The sequence below is a fragment of the Tiliqua scincoides genome, chromosome 1, assembly GCF_035046505.1.
Source record: "Tiliqua scincoides isolate rTilSci1 chromosome 1, rTilSci1.hap2, whole genome shotgun sequence".
NCBI lineage: Eukaryota > Metazoa > Chordata > Lepidosauria > Squamata > Scincidae > Tiliqua > Tiliqua scincoides.
The window spans coordinates 245297417-245317441 of record NC_089821.1 but is presented as its reverse complement, the minus strand read 5'-3'; the positions used below and the strand labels follow the sequence as shown (position 1 = coordinate 245317441).

General features: G+C 40.9%; 2 protein-coding genes across 2 annotated transcripts; one reads left to right on the top strand and one right to left on the bottom strand.

Annotated features, from left to right (window-relative positions):
- The first annotated feature begins 903 nt into the window (after nt 1-903).
- Nucleotides 904-8773, top strand: TRMT61B (tRNA methyltransferase 61B). Its single transcript, XM_066611637.1, has 7 exons — nt 904-1997; nt 3764-3866; nt 4774-4964; nt 6234-6325; nt 6888-7111; nt 8221-8292; nt 8465-8773. Exons 1-7 carry the CDS (start codon nt 1149-1151, stop codon nt 8530-8532), a joined length of 1599 nt encoding a protein of 532 aa, XP_066467734.1. The 5' UTR covers nt 904-1148; the 3' UTR covers nt 8533-8773.
- Nucleotides 8757-19257, bottom strand: SPDYA (speedy/RINGO cell cycle regulator family member A). Its single transcript, XM_066623250.1, has 7 exons — nt 19252-19257; nt 18456-18693; nt 17434-17492; nt 15492-15577; nt 13310-13481; nt 11586-11880; nt 8757-8845 (listed from the first exon to the last, which is right to left on the bottom strand). Exons 1-7 carry the CDS (start codon nt 19255-19257, stop codon nt 8757-8759), a joined length of 945 nt encoding a protein of 314 aa, XP_066479347.1.
- Between the last annotated feature and the right edge of the window lie 768 nt (nt 19258-20025).

The window sequence follows — 20025 nt, the reverse complement described above, 5'->3', positions numbered from 1 at the left end:
AAGTGGGGAGGAGGCACTCAAAACGGTACAGGACCCACAAAACACCACAGCCTCACTAACTAGAACAGTGATTTTCAACCCTTTTCATCTCGTGGCACACTGGCAAGGTACTAAAATGGTCAAGGCACACTATCAGCTTTTTGACAATTAACAAGTCACACTGTGCTGTCAGTGGCGGCTCACATCCCCCAATGCTCCTATTGATAAATGACCCTCTCCCAAATTCCCATGGCACACCTGGGGACCATTCGCGGCACACCAGTGTGCCACGGCACAGTGGTTGAAAATGGCTGAACTAGAAGCAAGTGCAACACACTTTCCTGGAAGTAAGCCTTACTGAGCACAATGAGATTTGCAGCCCAAGCCTATGTATGTCTACTCAAGAGTAAGTCCTATTGTGTTCAGTGGTGCTTACTCCCAGGAAAGTGTGTATAAGGATTGCAGCCTGACTCAATAGGCATTCCCAGGAATGCACTGCTAGATGCACGTGGGATAGTAGTCGCAGAGTTTTAGACGTCAGTCATTGCTCTTTTCCTTGCGAGGAACGACTCATTTCAACACTTCTATATTAAAACTTCCGGCTCCTAATTGGAGTCGATTGTCCTCCATGTGCGGGGCAACAGAAGTGGAAGGCTACATAGGAATTAAGGTAAAAGCCACAAGGAAGCTGGTAGGTAGAGGGGTAGTCTTTTTTTTTACAGCGCTTGGAAATCATATTGACTCTCCTACGGATATAATGAAAAAATTCAGTTTTGTATTAAGTCCCCAAATTGATGGAAATGTGATGAGAATGTCCTGTATCTCCAACACACGTGGCGAAGTCTAATAGGAACCGGAAAAAAGAGGCGTGTTAAGCGCTTGCTTCTTTTTGTAGTCTCTTTGCTTTCTTTTCGATGGGCTCTGTAGAGCCTTGGAACAATCCCTGCGCGCGTGCCAAGGGGGTTGATTTTATGTACGTTCCAGGGCGTGCGTGTGGTTGTTGCAACCCTGCAGCGGCGTTGGCATCATCGTTGTAGGTTAAGAGGATCAATAAAAATGTAAAGTACTTTTAATCCCTCCTTGGGCATTATTGCTGGTTAAAATTGGTAAATAAAAGAAAGGACAGGGAGGAATTATTGGAGAAATCTAGCTGCCCACGGAAAAGCACCATGATGATGCGATGCTGGAGGGGGAGGCTGGATTTGCAGGCACTGCGAGGAGAGACCTGGGCAGCAAACGCGATCAAAGCGAAAGGGAACCAACTCCTGCAGGGTGGTGGGAGAAGCAGACTCAGTTTCCAGGCTAGGATGCCAAAGATCAGCAGAGGTCAACCGAGGCTGCAGCAGCAGGGGCTGTCGTGTGCAGAAAAGCAAGTGACTACCCTGCTTGCATTCTGTTACCAGGACTTAAATAACAGGCTGTTTTCCAGTTCTGCAAATAAAGGAGAAGGGGATGAGTCAAGAGAGCAGGCAAGCCATACCTCTTCTCTGGCTTCAGCAGCTACCAGAGACTCTGTTCCTCTGATGGGAGACCGCAGGAGGAGGGCTTGGGAAAGATCTCTTTCTCCCCTGGAAAGGGTGAGCCGGCTACTACCCAAGGAATTCCAGTCTTCAGAGATCAGAGCTTTGAGAAGCGCAGAGGCAAAGGAATCCAAGCAGGAAGAGGGAGCTGCTTCTTTTAACACACCTCTTCCCCAGGTAGAATCCCAGCTGGGTCAAGATTCTGTGCCCAAGAGACTCCTGGACACTGCTTCGAAAAATGTACCCTTCCAAGCAGGGGATCTGATTATAGCAGAGATCCGGAGAAGGCGCTACACAGAGTTTAAGAAGCTGTCTCAGCTCACAGCCTCTGGAGTGCTGAATAGCAGCTGGGGTATGATCAGCCATGCGGAGATACTGGGAAAGTTCCCTGGACAGATGTTCAGAACATCATCAGGACACCTCTTTCTCATCAGGAGGCCAGCCTTAGAAGAATTTGTGGTACTGATGAAAAGAGGTCCGAATATTTCCTATCCAAAGGTAGAGCATCTCTTTGTTGGTTTGGCAGCTGGTATCAAGTTGTGTTGATTATGAAGATGCCTATACTCAGTCCGTGCTCGAATGATGGGGTAGAATAGGTGGGGCGGTGTGATAACTTTAGAGCAATGATTTTCAACCTCTTTCATCTCATGGCATATTGACAAAGCACTAAAATTGTCAAGGCACACCATCAGGTTTTTGACAATTGACAAGGCACACCATGCTGCCAGTTGGGGGGGCTTACGTCCCCCATTGACCCTACTAATAAATAAATTTTCCCCCAAATTCCTGTGGCACACCTGTGGACAATTCAGGGCCCACCAATGTGCAACAGCACAGTGGTTGGAAATGGCTGCTTTAGAGCACTATTTAAAAACCTACAGGTCCAGCATATTTGTACATGGATTTGACTCAACATAAATGGCCCCTGCAAATGAGAAAGAATGTGCTGATCCCTGGAGAAGGGGAAAAATGCATCCCTTTAAAATCAGTTTAAAAAACTGAACAGTTCTTTACCAACAGCCTCCTTAATGAGAGTGGGGAAAGCAGGCTATTAATCCTTCTCTCTCCTGTGGACTCCTCCCTTCTCCCAGCAGGTGAAAGAAAGGGATCATTTTGCATTGGTGAAGGGAGGGGCTGAGTGAAGTGCTGATGGATTGTCTTCTTCATTACTCTTATCTTAGAGTCAAAAGGTCAGCAAGGCTGTTTTTCAATCACTGAAGCAAAGAAACTTTGTTTTTTAAATTGATTTGCTATAGTGCATTTTTTTTATCCAAGTGAGTGCTTGGAAGGAAACCCACGCGAATAATTAGTCTCAACCTGTATGTCCAGAGGTCTTATAGTCCAAGGCACCAGTTTTCAATGCACTTACAGTAGAATCCTATACATGTTTACTTGGAAGTAAGTCCTACTGTGTTCAATAGGGCTTACTCTCAAGTAAGTGTAAAGGATTACAACCATGGGTGCACTAAGATCTATTTATTATTTATAAGTCACTTTTCCATTCATGAAATGCCATCAGAACAGATTAGAATTCAGATATGGAAACAGTATTAAAAATAGCAATATTTATGTAGTTTGAGAATTGCAGTTGAAAGGTATTAACTAATTTTGAAATTCAGACAATTTGAGTTAATGCAAATAAGATAGTGCAATAGTTGGAAATTTTAGTAAGAAGTGAAGTGGGGATGAGGTGGCAGACAAGTGTTTGAAATTTGGAATTATTGGATAGCTGGTAAAACAGAAGACTGGAAGCAAAATAAAGTGTCAGGGTGCCATTCAGGAAACTGTAGCCCCACCACTTGATCAGCAGAAACCTAGCATGGCACCCCTTTTGTTTTCATGTAAAACCTGTTCCAAAGCCATCATCTGCAATTGGACTAGAAATGGTCTATTAAGAGAAGCTGAGATTTTTCTATTCATCAAATTTTTGCTTCAATGGATACTTGGATCACCCACAGCCTTCCCATGTACAGCAGCACCAAATTATGCTGCTCCATTCACTTTAGTGCACATTCCCAGGTTGGGTGAAAGTGGTTGATTGGGAGTAATGTGACATTTCTTACAAGCCAACAATGTTGTTCCCTGAAACTAATTAAATAATATATTTGCAGGAGCTGTGTGTGAACAGCTGCCCTAATTACCACTGTCCAATTGCAATGACCATCAGTTGACCTGCATTGAAGCTGGATGTGTAAAAGCATCCAAATGAAGGACTGTCTGGATGGAGGTTTATGAATATGTTTGACTTTGTCTTTAACTTGTAGGATATTAATACAATGCTGCTGCTAATGGATATCAGTCAAGGTGATACAGTGTTGGAAGTTGGTTCTGGGTCTGGCGGTTTGAGTCTTTTTCTATCAAGGGCAGGTAAAGTACTATAGATTTGGGAGATTAATTTATTGAAAAGTCAGTATCTTATAATTCCAGCTAATCAGTTGAGCCCAGCTCTCTCATTTACCTTGTGGTTGTCATGTCCCGGTTTCTCCTACCTATTTCTTCAAATAGGACATGACGTTTAATTTTCAGACACTATAGAAAGTTAGCAAGTCTCAGATATCTCCACATGGGCTTGAATTTGGATGACAAGTTTGCCATATGATAATAGAAGGACAAATGTATTTTCTTGGCATGCTAATTCAGAAGGTGAACATTAGAATTGGGCATTAAGCACTTTGAGGTGGCATTGCCTCATCAAAGTTAGTGGGAGAATCAGGGTTAATTCATATGTTTTTTTTAAATCACATCAGTAATGTATATGGTTTTCCCCTTTTTTTCAATGAGTTAAGGTGGTATATGTGGAGTTATTCTGTTATGAGTAATAGCCCTGTGGCTGAGGCATTATGACCAGCCTTATATTATGCAGGAATCTTTATAGTTCAGTGGTTCTCAAACGTTTTAGCTCCAGGCCCCACTTTTTAGAATGACCATCTATCAGGACTCACTGGAAGTGATGCCATTAACCTGAACGTGATGTCATGATTGGAAGTGACATCATCAAGCAGGAAAATTTTTAACACCTTCCATAAGACAAAATCAAATACTGTGATAAAATGATCAACTGCCATACTAGTTTAGGTAACTTTAATGGATTACTTGATAAATGCCAGATGATCATCTGAAACATGTTTAATGAGTAGACAGCCCTATTGGTCATTATGCTTTTAAGTAGAGGAGATTATTTTACTAACCTGTTGTTTTGTATCCTACATTGTTTGTTAAACTTATTACGAGAAGTAAGAGAATGCTAATTAAGTCTGGTTCTGTTCATTTTCAGTTGGGCCACAAGGATGTGTTGTAAGTTATGAAATCAGAAAGGACCATTACAGAGTGGCAAAGAAGAATTACCAAAGATGGTGTGATGCATGGAATATAGGACATACTGTAGATTGGCCAGATAATGTGGATTTCATTAATGAAGACATTTTAACTGCAGCTGAGGATCTGAAAATGAGGTTGTTTGATGCAGTAAGCATTTTTCTTAAAGGAAAATACCTTTTTTGGAATTGCCACATTTTCCTCTGAGAATATTGAAATACAATCTAAGGGGGCTGATCTTTTTTCAAAGTAGGAAGCTGAATCCAAATCCAGACACTGGCTTAGAGAGTCTGTTTCAGTGAACCAGAACTAAACTTGAGCCTAATTTTTTTTTTGTCTTGGACAGAACCAAATTCTGAAACACAAAAAGTGATAACTTTCATAAATAAATCAATAAAAACAATAAGGCACTCAAGAGATCTTTCTGAGTGAAAATGAGAAGTAGAAGACATTGGTTGCCGGAGCTTAGGACTGGGATTCGCCTAGTGCTCTAGTGGAGGCTGGTCACCCATATGCTCTTGCTCAGCAACAAGGTCAATGTGTGGAAGATTCTTGAACTAAGGCAGGAAGCTTCTTCAGGTTTCTCGACACTGCAGGCTCTCATTGCTGCCATTCTATCATCTATCTTATCAGGGACCCCTATGTAGCATCATTTTGCTTCTTGGGCTTTTCCAAGACTTGTACAATAAGCAGAATAGGCTATATAGATGTGTTAGTTTATTTGCTACTTATTTATTCAGAAAATTTCTACTCCACTTTTTTACTCTTCCAGCAGCTCAAGATAAGTTATACTGGTATAGTTCTGTTAAAGTAGATCACACCAACATGATCTCTAGCATTCTGGATCTAAATGGTTAATAACTGCTTGCAAATTCAATGTAACTTTATGGTTTGAGACATTTTCTGACATAAATTATAGGTAAATTCCTTGGAGCCCAGTCCTATTCCCTGCCAAGCTGCAGTGTGCAGCCATGCCAAAAAAACACACACTGCATGCTGTGGTGGGGGTGGGCAACCTGAAGGCAAACAGGAGGTAAATAAAAACCATTTTCTTACCGCCATTTTGGTGGTGTATGTCCAAAGAGGGAAAAAGGACAGGGAGGCTTTTAAATGATCTGGCATGTGTGATTGCTGTTGGATCCTCCCCGTCCCAACCCCCAGTTTTTCTTCCAAAATGGCCCATTTCTCCCCACAGGCCCCCCTCTGACTTACTGGCATTGGGGGATTTGAGAGGACCAGTGCCACACAGTTGGCACCACTTGCTGTTTCTGGCAGTGGCTTGGTAACGCAACACAGTTTGTGATGCTGTAAGTCAGACTGCACTGCTGAATTCCCGCAGCATAGCCAAATGGTAGGATTGGTCCATTTACCTTTCAACTTCAAGAGGTTTCTTTCTTTCTTTTTTTTTTTTTTTTGCAGATAGCTTTGGATATGGTCAGACCAGAGAAAGCTTTGCCTGTTGTTTTCTCAAGTCTTAAAGACGGGGGTGTCTGTGCTGTGTATCTTGCAAAGTAAGTATTAGTTTTTTTTCCCATTTACACATTAATTTATATTGCCAGGGTTTGTATGTATGTTGGCAGTTCAGTTAAATTGGCAAATGGTGCATAATACATTTTGTATGGAGCATTTGCATTCAAACAAATGTTAATAACATAATAATAATGTTAATAATAATGTTAATAACATATATTGATCTCACAACATCTGAATTACCTGGCAATCAATCTTGTCATCAGCTTTTTTCATTTTCTGGTAGGTAATCATTGTTAGCAATCAGTTTATTTTCACAGCTTTGTTAATTTTCCATTTTTTTTTTATAGTCTTGGAGCTCATTGGGCAAAGAGAGCATTGTAGGTCAGGCAAGAGAGCTACTACACTGAACAGGAATTTGTCCTTTATACATTTCAGGGTAACTACAATCAGATTTAGATATAATTCTAAGTACACTTACATGGAAGTAAGCCTTGCTGAACTCAGCGGGACATGTATCCAAGTATATGTGCATAGGATCAAGCTTCAACTGTATCTTAAAAATTTTTATGTAAAGTTCATTAATATGTAATTTTTCCAAAGCATCACACAGGTTATTGATCTGTTGGAAGCCATCCGGATCAGCAGGTTAAACCTTTTTTGTGAAAGGATACTTGAAGTGACTCACAGAGATTGGTTAGTATTTCCAGTAACATGGAAAAATGGTGGCATATTCCAAAATATGGAATCTCAGCAAAACATGGGTGATGAACAAACTTGGAATAATGAAGATGATGAAATTCCTGCTGAAGAAAGTGAAGATGATGGTATGGAACACGTTCTAGGAAACTCTTGCATTGTGACAGTACCTGGAATATTGTGGTCCCATATTTATTTATTTAAAATATTTCTATCCTGCCTTTCCTCTGCTGAAAGCAGATGCTCATGGGGGCTTCCAATTTATAGATTTAAAAATAAATAAATAAAAATAGAATATATAATAGTTTTAAAAAATAGAAAACACAAAACAACAATAGAAAAACAAAATACAATGGGGGAAGGAACACCAACTGAAGGAGGGCAAAAATACTCAAGGAACTGCTGTAGCGGCATAGGAGGCAGACATCCCAAAAGCGAAACAAAACATCCCTTCTAACTTGGGAGAAAAGTGGCACTTCCTTCTAACTTGGGAGAAAGGCGGCACTTCCAAGAAAGCCGCCTCAGATGACTTAAAAGGGTGGGCCGAAATATATGGGAGAAGGTGGTCCCTCAGATAACCCATCCCCAAATGATGACGGGCTTTAAAGGTCAAAACCAGTATCTTGAATTGGGTCCGGAAAGAAATGGGCAGCCAATGAAGTTCCAATGCAGCGGTTCAACAAAATCAAATCGCTTAGCTGCAGTAACCACCCTGGCTGCCACATTCTGCAGTGCCCAAGAGATCTAGTTGTCAGGGTAAGATACAATTAACAGCTTGCCCCTCTCATTACCAGCAAACTGCTGTGCTTGCACTCTTCTCATCCCTGTGTGTTCAGTAAGGACCTGGCCTTTGCTGTTTTGGGGCCAAATCCTATCCAACTTTCCAGTGCTGGTGCAGCTGTGCCAGTGAGGCATGTGCTGCATCCTGTGGTAGGGAGCAGCTACAAAGGCCTCCTCCAGGTAAGGAAATGTTTGTTCCCTTTCCTCAGGGCTGCATTGCAGCTGCACCAGCACTTGAAAGTTGGATAGGATCGTACCCTTTGTCCCTGGGTGATGAGAGAAGTGTGAAAACACAAATGTCCACCTAAAAAAGAAGAGAAGAGCATGTCCAGTGCAGATGGGAGGAAGTAACCAATGAGTTCAACACAGGGAGATAATGTCCCAAGTGAAATTAATTCTTTAAGTCATAAAGAAAATTGGTGATATTGGACAATAATTTTTTAACATTTTATTTCAGAAGTTTGTGTTTCTGACAAGGCAAAACCACCATACATTGCTAGACCTTACCCTTGGCAAGTTGGTCACACAGGTAAGAATAGCTTTGTAAATGTTATAAATGTCAAAATTCATTACTGCTGTTGTAGTTATCATAAGCACCATTACTGAGGAAAAACAAAAGCACATGCATAATTGGATTTTTAAAAAATTTATTACGGAAGTATTGGATTGCTAATATCAATGTCTTTTTTTCTCCTAACTAGCTTTTCTTATCAAGCTGCGAAGATTTAATCCAACATACCTAAACTCAGCTCCAAATGGAAATTGCTAATTTGAAGAATGCTGGAATGAAAACTGTAAATAGTCTTTTGTTGTTTATGCAACATTTAGGAAACCACAGGTTTGAGTTATATTTACAATATTTTTTCATACTGTATGTTTCAGCAAAAGATAAAAAAGTAATAAACTTAAATATTTGGAAGTGTATCTTGCATTTCATTCAAAAGATTAATTGGATTCCTGAATAATTTCTGAACAATATGCCTGGAAGTAAATTTATTCTTCTTTTTCAATAAACCAGTCAATGGATTTATCTTGCCTTAGATAGCTACTTTTTCTTCCTTTGTTGGGTAGTTTGTTGCAATCTGTAAACAATTAGAAAAAAAAATTCGTATGTGGGGGAATTATAGTGCAGTTCGTTTTGAGTAACCCAGCATACTTATGTTGTTGTCCAGTTAGGGTTATTTACATGAACAAATTAGAATAAAAAATCCCTAATACAATTCAGCTAATAAGAAACCACAGTGTTATAACAGGACTTGCTTAGGACTCATCTGTTGTTCTTCCCCATGGTCTAGCAGTTGAATCCTTCCTCAGTTTCTTACAGTGTTCCTTATGCTCACTATGTGTGCCAGATGCTGCTTTATTACCAACTGCTGGGTGCCATCTCATCGTTTGAAAATATAAGATCTGATAAATGGTTTTTTTCCTCCTCATTAGCAATTTTTACAGTTGTATTGGAAGGTGCTGCCCTAAGTTTGCCAGGCACTCTAAGCGAAAGAGAGAGAGACTGACAGGATGGTGAGAATGAATATGGTATTTTGTTTTGTTTTTTAATTTTTAACAGTGAGCCCTACAAGATAAAAATGAGAGACACAAGTAGGGCTGCTATAACTAAGGGCCCAATCTTATCCAACTTTCCCGTGCTGATGCAGTGGTGTCAACAGAGTGTGCGCTGCATCTTGGGGGATCAGTCACAGAGGCCTCCTCAAGGTAAGAAAATGTTTGTTCCCTTATCTTGGGGCTGCATTTCAGCTGCATCAGTGTTGGAAGGTTGGATAGGATTGGACCCTAACATTGACCCCCACTGTTGGCTGCTCCCTATAGTACAATTTGAGTTTTGTGGTTAAATGTTATAGAAGTACATCCTGATTCGCTTGCTTTCCCCCTTGCTATCCTGGTAGGTTTCTCCCAACCAACTCTTTTAAAAAATGTGTTCCACACATACATCCTTTCTCTTCCCTTTCAGGGCTATGCATGCCCAACCCTGGTTGTTGTTCATGTTGGATCAGTACCATTATATCTGCCATAGACATGATTATGCTGTAGCTAGTTAGTTTACTAAATGTATTTAGGGTGTATCTTTTTTTGTGTGTCAAAGTGGAATTTATACCTTCCAAAACTCAATGGCAAGAAATTAGGGGGACCCTGAACACCTACCTTACAATGTTTGTGGCATTTTAGTGTAGAACATAAGAACACAAGAACATCTCCGCTGGATCAGGTCATAGGCCCATCTAGTCCAGCTTCCTGTATCTCACAGTAGCCCACCAAATGCGACAAAATGTGACAAAAGGACATGATTAGGGCTGCTGTCCTATATGCACTTACCTAGTAGTCAGCTCCATTCAGCACAGTGGAATTTACTTCTGAGTAAAAATGCATGGGATTCTACTGTAACAGCCCAATCCAGAACACACATTCAGCTGGTGACTACTGCTAAAAAAAAGTGCTGTAAAGTGCTTTCTGGCAGCCTGCTGAGTAGAGCCAGAACAGGTAAGCAAGCAGGAGGGGTGGGGGAGGGGGGAACAGGGTCAAAACTGGGCAGGGAGGGGATGGATTCAGCAATAATGGCACACACTGGATCCTATCTCCCTTTCTTGTTGCCTTCTTGCCCCCTTTCCTTGCTGAAGCTTGTCAGTCTGCCCCCCAGCTAGATATAGCATGCCTGTTTTCAATATGGCTGCATCAGTGGAGGGGAAGAAGGATGGAATTGGGCTGTAAGAGTTATAAAATTATACATGTTGTGAAGAGATTTTTTTCCTCATTAGAATATCAAACTAATTCAGGATCGACAAAAGGAAGTTCCTTGTTACACAAGATGTGGTGATGACCACTAGCCTAGACGAAGGGGGATTAGACAAATTCATGAAAACAAGTCTATTGGTAGCTATTAGGTACAATGCTACCTCCATGTTCAGAGCCAGTATTCCTCTGAATATCAGTTGCCAGGGAGCAGTAGAAGGAACGGGGTGATGCTTGGGTCTCCTGTTTCTGGCCTGGAAGCACCTGGTTCACCACTGTGGGAAGTAGGATGCTGGACTAGAAACGTCTTTAGTCTTATTCACATACTGTTAGATTTTCATTGTAGCTATAGAAAACTTAGATATAGTGATGGCAATTTAAACTCGTTGTATATCAACTTTAGTAACAGGTGTACATGTAAAACACTGCCAAGTGTGATGCAAAGACCTTAAGCATACTTGAATTATCCCATTGCAGGTTTACCTCTTACAGCCCATTTCTAACCTGTGCTGGAACGGGCAGGCCACCTGGCCTGCATAGTATCCAGCACTGGTTTGAAGGTGGAGGGCGTGCAACTCGTAGTAAAGTGATTTATGTCTCCTTACCCAGAGAATTGTCCCAGCCAGCGCAATGGGGCTACTCAGATCTGCAGCAGCGAAACTGTTGGTGTAATGCCAGGCTGGTTGGGAGGGGGGGGAGTTAGGATCCAGTCCCACCCCTCTCCCAGGTCCGATCCACCCACCAGTCTGCCGCCTGCCCCAAAATGCCCCTGTTCAGCTCTTCCCCACCTCCCAAACCGGCTGCCCCCGGCTGGTGCAACCTTACCTTGTTGGGGCAGCACAGAGGCTAGTTGAGCCCTCCGCAGTCTAGCATGCGTCCTTGCATCAGCCCAGCTGACTCCTGAAGAGGCGCAAATGTGCCTTACAGCACGTTTGCGACACTCCCAGGCCAGTGTAAGGGACTTACATCAGTCCATCATCTCCTGTGGATTGCACCCTAAGTAACATGGTCAGCTTGTGCATTTTCTAGCTTTATGTTGTTTAGTAAGAAATAATTACTTAGGTGCTAACTGCACCATACCTTGGGAGTCGCAGTAAGAAAGTGGCTCAAGAAGCTTTTTGCTGGCTGGAAGAGAATTGTGCAGTCCCTGAGGTATGTGCTGCTCTATCATTTCCAGAGTGCCATTGGAGGAAGAGGACGATAAACCCAGGCTTACATATCTTGTCTTTTTACCACAGAGCAAACAATCTACAGGTGTGGCATTAGGTCCTCGAGGCAGCTGCACTTCATCTTGGGTATTATTTCTCATAGCTCCACTATGATTCACAGATCGTTCCCGCTGCCATATGTAGTGTGTTGGAGCAATGGCCATTACCTGTGTTAGAGAATTTTAATACTGAATTTGAGCTACAGCAGAAAAAAAAAATACAGCAAATACTGTACTGAAATCATAAAGACTGGATGGAAGTATTGTTTGTAATTGCCAATAAAACAATTCTAGAGAAGACAGAACTGCCTTGACAGGTGTTGGTGTAGTTTGTAACATCCTGGAAAAAAAGCTTCCCCCCCCCCCATGTTAGGAATATCTAATTAGACCTAGTTTACAGCACCAATACCATTTTGATCTACCTATTGTTACACAGAAGACTGCAATTCATTGTTGCCAGTGACCTCACTTTCCAGAACATCTCCAGCCTCTCATAATTCCATCTTGGTTCCTTAGCCAACAGTCCTGAGAGTCATCTAGGATTTAACCTTGGAGGAGGTGAGTCATGGCTCTATCAAATCAAGATCATGCTAGTAAAGAGCCATTGTTCGAAATCACTGTACCACAGCATGGCATCTGTGTAGGCTTCCTCTAAGGCACTGTAAGGTTGTAGTTTCCAAACTTTAGGAGCCTGTGGACCATTGAGGCAAATATTGTTATAGACCACATGCAACTCCCACTCCATGCACACAAAAATAAAATTTTTAATAACTGGAAAGGATTTATTAAGAGTTCTCTTAGATTTATTATTTATAAAGAAGATTTGTGGGTTGCTGCTTTTGTTGATAGCTGCAGGTGGTCCATTCTCCGTCCTCATTGGTGGTCGGTGGGGTAGCATCTCCAGAGCAAGCACTCCCCCGTGGACTACCAGAAAGGATGGAGAACGGAGCACCCATAGCCTCAATCAGCAACGAAAGCAACAACTGTCAAATTATTATTATTAACAGTATTTATATACCGCTTTTCAACTAAAAGTTCACAAAGCGGTTTACAGAGAAAAATCAAATAACTAATGGCTCCCTGTCCCAAAAGGGCTCACAATCTAAAAAGATGCAAAAAGAACACCAGCAGACAGCCACTAGAAAGACACTGCTGGGGTGAGGTGGGCCAGTTACTCTCCCCCTGCTAAAAAGAGGAGCACCCACTTGAAAAAAGTGCCTCTTACCCAATTAGCAGAAGTTAAATCATTCTTCACTTTGCATATTCTTTGGTTTCCTGTATCTACTGCAGAAGTGCTCTATGAATTGTTTCATATTTCTCAATAATTGCCACTGTAATATTTTTTTCAATTTCACTTTGCTGAAGAGCATTATTTGTTAGCATATTTTTAAAATGTTTTGCATTCAACAATGATGCCATCAGAATAATTTTGTGGGTGTCTTAAAATTGTTTCCTCATACAGTTGGCTGAGAGCCCAGAAAATTACTCCATTCAGAACAAAGAAGCTAGTTCTTAAAAGATTTAGCTGCTCCCTTGCTTATTCTGTCAAGTATTTCTTTGGAGAAGAATACATATATATATAAAATATCTTCCTTACCTCCTCACAGCAGCGTCTGCTTACAACAGCCCTATAATCCATTTTACTCCAGAGTTCATCCCTTAGAATTAAGAATTCAGGGAAGAGCTTTCTCCAAGATTTTCCTAAGGCCCATGGAAAAATTTCATATTTGGATTCTTCATCATCTTCTTCAACTGTATTTGCCAGGTACCTAGAAGGATGTGAACTACAAATGTATTTATTTATTTACTTACTTACTTTATTTATATCCCGACTTTCTCCCCGAAGCGACCCAAGGCGACTTACAACACTGATTAAAAACACAACTAAAAACATGGTTGAAAAAACAAGATAAAAACATATTTCCAACAGACATCTTAAAAACAGCAATCAGATAAAAAGTGTAAAAAGAGCAAACAGCAGTTTATAAAAAGACCCAAGCCTGTAATCAGATATTAAAAGGTAGTAAAACATGTTTCACCAAGTGGTGAAGACCAGAAGGGAACGCGAGGAGCTCCAGAAAGACCCCCCCAAACAGAGAGAATGGGCAGCAAAATGGCAGAAGAGCTTCAATGTAAGCAAGTGTAAAGTAATGCACATTGAGGCAAACAATCAAAACTTCAAACATAGGCTAATGGGCGGTGGCGGTGAAGTCCAACTCCATGCTTCAGATCACCAGAAAATCACTTAACTATGATCTTAATCTCATGTGTTTCACATTTTTCACAAGATAGTAAGAATTATCCTGGTGAAATCTATTTAATCAGCCTAAACAAAATCAGAGCTACACATACTATAACTTTATATACTATAATTTTATGCAATTTACTTGATCTCAAATTTTTGTTATCTTAATGCAGACATTTGCAGTATCTTTGCTTTAAAAAACTGGACCACAGTTCTCGATGTGCTCATCCATCCTCTGTGGAGTTGTCCTTAAAATGTTTAGAAGCTTCATTTGGAGCACAGGGCTGCAAGTTTGTTGCCTGAGAGTAGTTGCTTGGAGTATATTGCTCCAGTATTGTTTAACCTATACTGTTTGTTTCTGTACTCAGTTCAAGATGCTGTTCTTATAACTTTAAAGCCCTAAATGGACTAATGTACCTTAAAGACTACCTACTGCTATATATTCTTTTTCACATGCTATGTTCAAAGTCAGAGGCCCTGTTCTGGATACTTTCACCAAGGTTGCAATCCTAACCACACTTTCTTGAGAGTAAGCCCCATTGAACAAAATAGGCAATCAGCTGGTTGCTTCTGGTTTTGTTGGTTTCCAGTGCTTTTTGTTAGTAGCTGTGAGCTACTTTTCAAATAAAATATAGTAGGATACATATTTGAAAAAATGAATATAAGCACAAAGTGCACAGAAACCTGCTAAAATTCAGTGAACAGTTATCATAAAAGCAAACACATTCAGGGGCAGCTTAAAGACAACAGGGGGGGAACATTTATGAAAGAGTTCTGTTTTGCCTACTTTGGTCACGTATCAGGACACTAAGGGCCCAATCCTATCCAACTTTCCAGCACCAGTGCAGCCGCAATGCAAAAAAAATGTTCCTATACCTTGAGGAGGCCTCTGTGACTGCCCTCCCATCGCAGGATGCAGCACATGCCCCATTGGTACAGCTGCACTGGCACTGGAAAATTGGATAGGATTGGGCCCTAATTGCATACAAATGTAGAATGTTTAATATATCACATGGCTATATACATTGATTAAAACCTACGCATTATTCTTATTAGAATTATATGTTTCTAGTATAAAACAAAACAGAAAAACTCTAAGCAAATATATTGCATAAGAACTTGAGCTCTTGCTGAAAACCCTAGTTAGCAGATAATTCCTAGAGAGCTATAATCCCTTTTCTAAGGCTCAACCATATCAGTAGGGTTGCCTTGTCTGTGATTAACACATTTCAGGTTCTTGTTTCTTAATTTTCCAAGTATTCAATAAAATTATACCTGAAGTTGATTACAGCTTGCCTGTAAGTATTAGCACTGATTAAATAAACTGGATTTAAAACGCAGTTTTACATGTTCTATCTTATCTTCGCACCTGCATATGTGTTTCCAAAGAGCTTCAAGTCCCCATCTTAAATATGAATTGTTGGTGCAGCATGGCTAATTTCTGACTCTTTAAGTTTTTTAAAATAATCAACTCTGGTGAATTTTTGTCTTTTTTATAGTTTAATCTAGAGTGTGATATTTACAGAATACTTACAGTGCAACAAAGAAATTACGCCTGGTGTGTTCATTTATACTGTAGCCAGCCCTCTTGAAATAAACAAAAGTCATTGCCAAAAGATACTGTTGAAAAAGGTAAAGTGTTAAAATCCATCTTCTATTTTCTTCCATTTATTTATCTGGTGTGCTCCCTGGGGCATTTGGTGGGCCGCTGTGAGATACAGGAAGCTGGACTAGATGGGCCTATGGCCTGATCCAGTGGGGCTGTTCTTATGTTCTTATGTTATCTTTTTAAAATCACTTTGTGACAACAACACAAATATTTGTGGTTTACATTTACAAAATAGGAAAAGCACACATTCTGTTTTCATTACCTCTGAAAGCACCATAAAGTGCTAAATGATGATTTGCAAACAGCGCCACAAGATGGTCTGCACTGGCCTGCCAGCACTGCATTCAGACCTTGAGCTTACAAACAGGTAAGACACCTGTTACAGGGGCTGAGAGAGGGTGGTGAGAGGGCATTCTGGGGGTGAGGAGGGTGGAATGGGGGGGGGGAAACAGTGGAGGCATCCTTTGATGTACCCTAACTCCTGTCCCAAGCGCCACACTGGTCTTTCCAGATTTGCGCCAGCTACATAGCTGGCACAGAACCAAGTAGCCCCATTGGGCAGGCTGGGGGGTTAGGGTACGGGGAAATATATCCTTAAACTAAGGAGACCTCCAGTTGCCTCCTCTCCTGGATACAGCACAGGCCATGCATCCTGACAGTGTGAGTGCAGGTTACGATTGGGCTGTCAGAAGGATGCAGCTTTCTAACCAAGACCTTAGGTCACAATGCCTACAACCCATACTCATAGCAGTAGCAAAAAAATTGACCTTCCTACCACCATCATGGTACTGTATTTGCTTCTCCCAAATGAATTATACTAGAATCACCTCTATTATTTAAGGAAGAACTCTATCATAAAAGAACTCTATTATTCCTCTTTTATAAGGAAGAACATCTAGCACATATTTACAAGGAAGCAAAACCAGTGAATTCAGTGGAACATTTTCTAGTAAGATACTTAGAACTGTGCTGTTTGATTTCAATTTGTAAAATTTCAATGTTAACACAGCTAGCAGGACATATATTAATATTAAAAAATTGGTTTACAGTATTGTTAACGGGCAGTCCAATCCTGAGCTGCCCGGGGCACCCAGCCTCGGCGGCATCTTTCGTCCCCTTCTCCAGGGTAAGGGAAGCAGCCCCATAATGGGGGTACTCACTTTACTGCTGACTAAAAGGACATCGGTAGAGTAAAGGCATTCATGTAGGGCGCCAAGCCCTGCACGAACACCTTGGATCCAGTAGAGCGGAGCTCCATGGACCCGCCTCCCTCTCTCCCCGCTCCCTCCCCCCGGCACGCCTCTCCCTGCCTCCTGTCGGCCTCCCCCCTCCCCAGAACACCTCCTCCCCACCCCCACTTACCGTGCTGTGGCTCAACAGTCTGTGAGACTGCCGAGTGGCGGAGGCGGAGACTGTCGAGTGGCGGAGGCACTGGCCGACACTGGGCTAGCACGGGTAGTAGCCCGGCGGTGAGGCTTTGCAACAGTGTGCAGTGGCACAAAGCTGTGGCGCTAAGCCCAGGATTGGGCTCTAAGGTAGGTCACATTATTGATTAAAAGCTTTGGTTTATACATAATTTGAAACAACAGTGGAGTTAAGTAATGAATCGAATATGAAATTTTTAAATAGACTAATCCTGCACAATTTGTGACTCATCAAGCTGAGCACTGCAGAAAAGGGGTGCAATTTTGATCACCTGCCTACCTGGGACTAAATTGTCAAATTCTTGACATGCAATATATGGTTGCATTTGGTTTGGTGAGTCACAGGTTTTCTACATGGTATACAGAAAAACCTGGTCTTTAAAAAAAACAAAAAACTTTCATTTTTTCTCTCTCTTAAAATAACAAGACAACACCAGGTTTACCTTGTCTGCAATTTTACAGCAACAATCCATCCACAAGAAATCTTGAATTAAATCATCATCTGTTTATATAAAAAAAAGGCAGCTATGAATATAAGCTGAAAAACAATTACTTGTAAATCTCATGATGTGTTAGTTTGGGGAGAAAAAAATCTATTACCTAACAAGAAAAAAAAAGTGGAATGTTGGGTAGAAAGCTGTTTGAAGTGAGAGCTTAGTTTTACATAACCAAATCCAGAAAAAACTATAATGAAGGCAAAATGGAATGCGGCTCCCCCTCTTCCAGGCAAATTGAGACAAATATGTTTCCTGTTAATTTAAAAATATGTTCCCAGATCATATGGCCTTAACGGCTTCATTTAAGTATTAGCAGATGTACAAAAAGCACTATAATCCATTTCAAACCTTGTAGTTAACTGGCAGCCAAATCCTGAGCTGGCCAGAGTGCGGGGCTGCCATGGTGCTGAAAATGGCGACCGTAGCATCTTGAGTACAATCGGGCAGCTACCAGTGCCTCCTCGGGGGAAGGGGAAGTTTGTCCCCTTACCCTGGGTAAGGCAAGTAAACCTGCAATGGTGCTTCCTGATTCTGGGGCAGCTCTGGCACTGTCGGGCTGCGTGGCCCGTCACAGAGCTCAGGATCCAGTGGAACTCCACTGGTCCCACCATCACCCTGCCCTGCTCCCTCCCTGCCCTGATCCCCCCAACTCCCCCCACCCCAGCATGCCTTCTCTCCACCTCCCCCCACACCCCACCTAATACTCCACCGGTTTGGGCAACCGCTGAGCTGTTTTCACCAGCGCTGGTTCTGGCCTTGGGCTAGCACTAACGCTAAGCCCCACAAACTTGCCTCTCATAAGTTTGCAACAATAAGCGCCAGGAGTAAGCCGGCATGCAGAACTCAGGATTGGGCTGGGTCACCTTGGGCATATTTCACAGAAAAGCACTTTGGACCCTGAGAAGTACTATTGAAATGATAAATATAGAAATAAGTAGATTTTATCAAAGTACCCCTAAGGAACCTACCAAACAGTTTAAAGAAAGCTGTCATTTCTTTCCGCTGAATAACTAGACATGAACTTTTTGGCCATATTGTGTTGTTCATGTTTTTTCCACAGGCCTCCTGGCTGTCTTTAAATTTAGGACGTTTAAGACCAAGGGCCTTTTTTTGCTGATATGACCTAGATGCACTTGATTTTATATGAACAATGACACTCGGAGGTGTCTGGCAGCTCTGATGTTTCATTTTTCTAAGCAAAGCTACCTGTATAAATAAAGAATAAATTGTTAGCTAACTTGACAGAGCATTTCAAACAAAAAAAGCTTGAATATATTTTTAGCACATTTTGTGTTATGTATCAACAATTTCTATATTACAGTTTTTCTGGTTCTCTAGAATTTTCCTTCTTAATTTTCATATTAGTTCTTGCAAGATGATGTAAGATTAGAGGTGTTTTTTTTCTGGTGATAACGAAATAAAAACATATAACACAGCTTTCTGCACTTCGCATTTTTGTAAAAAAATAAAATAAACCTCCCATCTGTGAAAAAATAAACTGGGCAATCTAGAAAAAAAAAATAATGGGCTGGACGGGGGGTGTGTGTACAGAGGTAATGACTGTGGTTGCATCTGCTGACACTATACCACCTATATCACCTACCAAATACACTTTTAAAGCAATTAAAATTTATAAAATTTCACCCTTGGAATAAAAACACATAATTCTGCCTTGTGCACTTTTCCTCCTTGGGGAAAAGTAAAATCTGTGAAAAAATAAAAACATTTAAAAATATCTCTATGTATTATGTAGCAGCAACATACAGCCATTTGTCCCAGTTTTGCAAGTAGCATCTAGTATATAAATAACTTTACATTCATTGACATTTGTTACCTGTAAGGATCGCAACCACACATAAATATATTCACATGTTTGAGAAATTACACTTTTGGAATTGTGGATGTCATGGTGAATGCTATCCTGATAACATCTGAAAAATAGGAAACTGCTTTCCAGAAAGCACTTAATTCCATGCTCTTAAATTTTGCTGCGGTCATTAACAATGCCAACAGGTACAGTTTCTACATACAAAGTATTGTTTACATTGATTTAGGTAAAATAGGTAATATATAATGTTTGCACATTATTTCTTGTACCCACTATTTTTAGTAAAATTGTCTGATTATTGTGCAGAGTGAGCCAAAATTAGGAATTCAAGTTTTAAAAACATGTTATAAAAGTGCTACGTATAATCCTTGCTATGATCTACAAATATTGGACATCTAGTACAGGTATTCAGATCAGATTAGATTTAGAATCTAAAGATTTTGAGCTCACTTGAACATAGATGGTCTAAAAATGTATAAATACGGATTAAAAATGGCACTCAGTAGTGTGCTTAATTATATATTTCACTAAAACTTCACAAAACACTGATTCTTGGTACTGGTTTTACATGTCAAGTCAGTAAATGAGAGAAAGAGACAGAGAGAACACTCATTTTTCCATTTAGCTCTCTTACCCTATTCCTTGGAATTCTGGGGATGGGTGAAAATGCAAGGGTTTATTTGGACTTAGCTGTCATTTATTAAAGATCA

Excerpts from the sequence above, each read along its gene's own strand:
- TRMT61B (XM_066611637.1), top strand. The coding sequence starts at position 1,149 with ATGATGATGCGATGCTGGAGGGGGAGGCTGGATTTGCAGGCACTGCGA. Across the intron at positions 4,965-6,233 it reads AAATGAGGTTGTTTGATGCA|ATAGCTTTGGATATGGTCAG; the intron begins GTAAGCATTTTT and ends TTTTTTTTGCAG. Across the intron at positions 6,326-6,887 it reads TGTGCTGTGTATCTTGCAAA|CATCACACAGGTTATTGATC; the intron begins GTAAGTATTAGT and ends ATTTTTCCAAAG.
- SPDYA (XM_066623250.1), bottom strand. Across the intron at positions 15,578-17,433 it reads GCTGTAAAATTGCAGACAAG|TATCTTTTGGCAATGACTTT; the intron begins GTAAACCTGGTG and ends CTTTTTCAACAG. Across the intron at positions 8,846-11,585 it reads TTCTTACTGCGACTCCCAAG|ATTGCAACAAACTACCCAAC; the intron begins GTATGGTGCAGT and ends AATTGTTTACAG.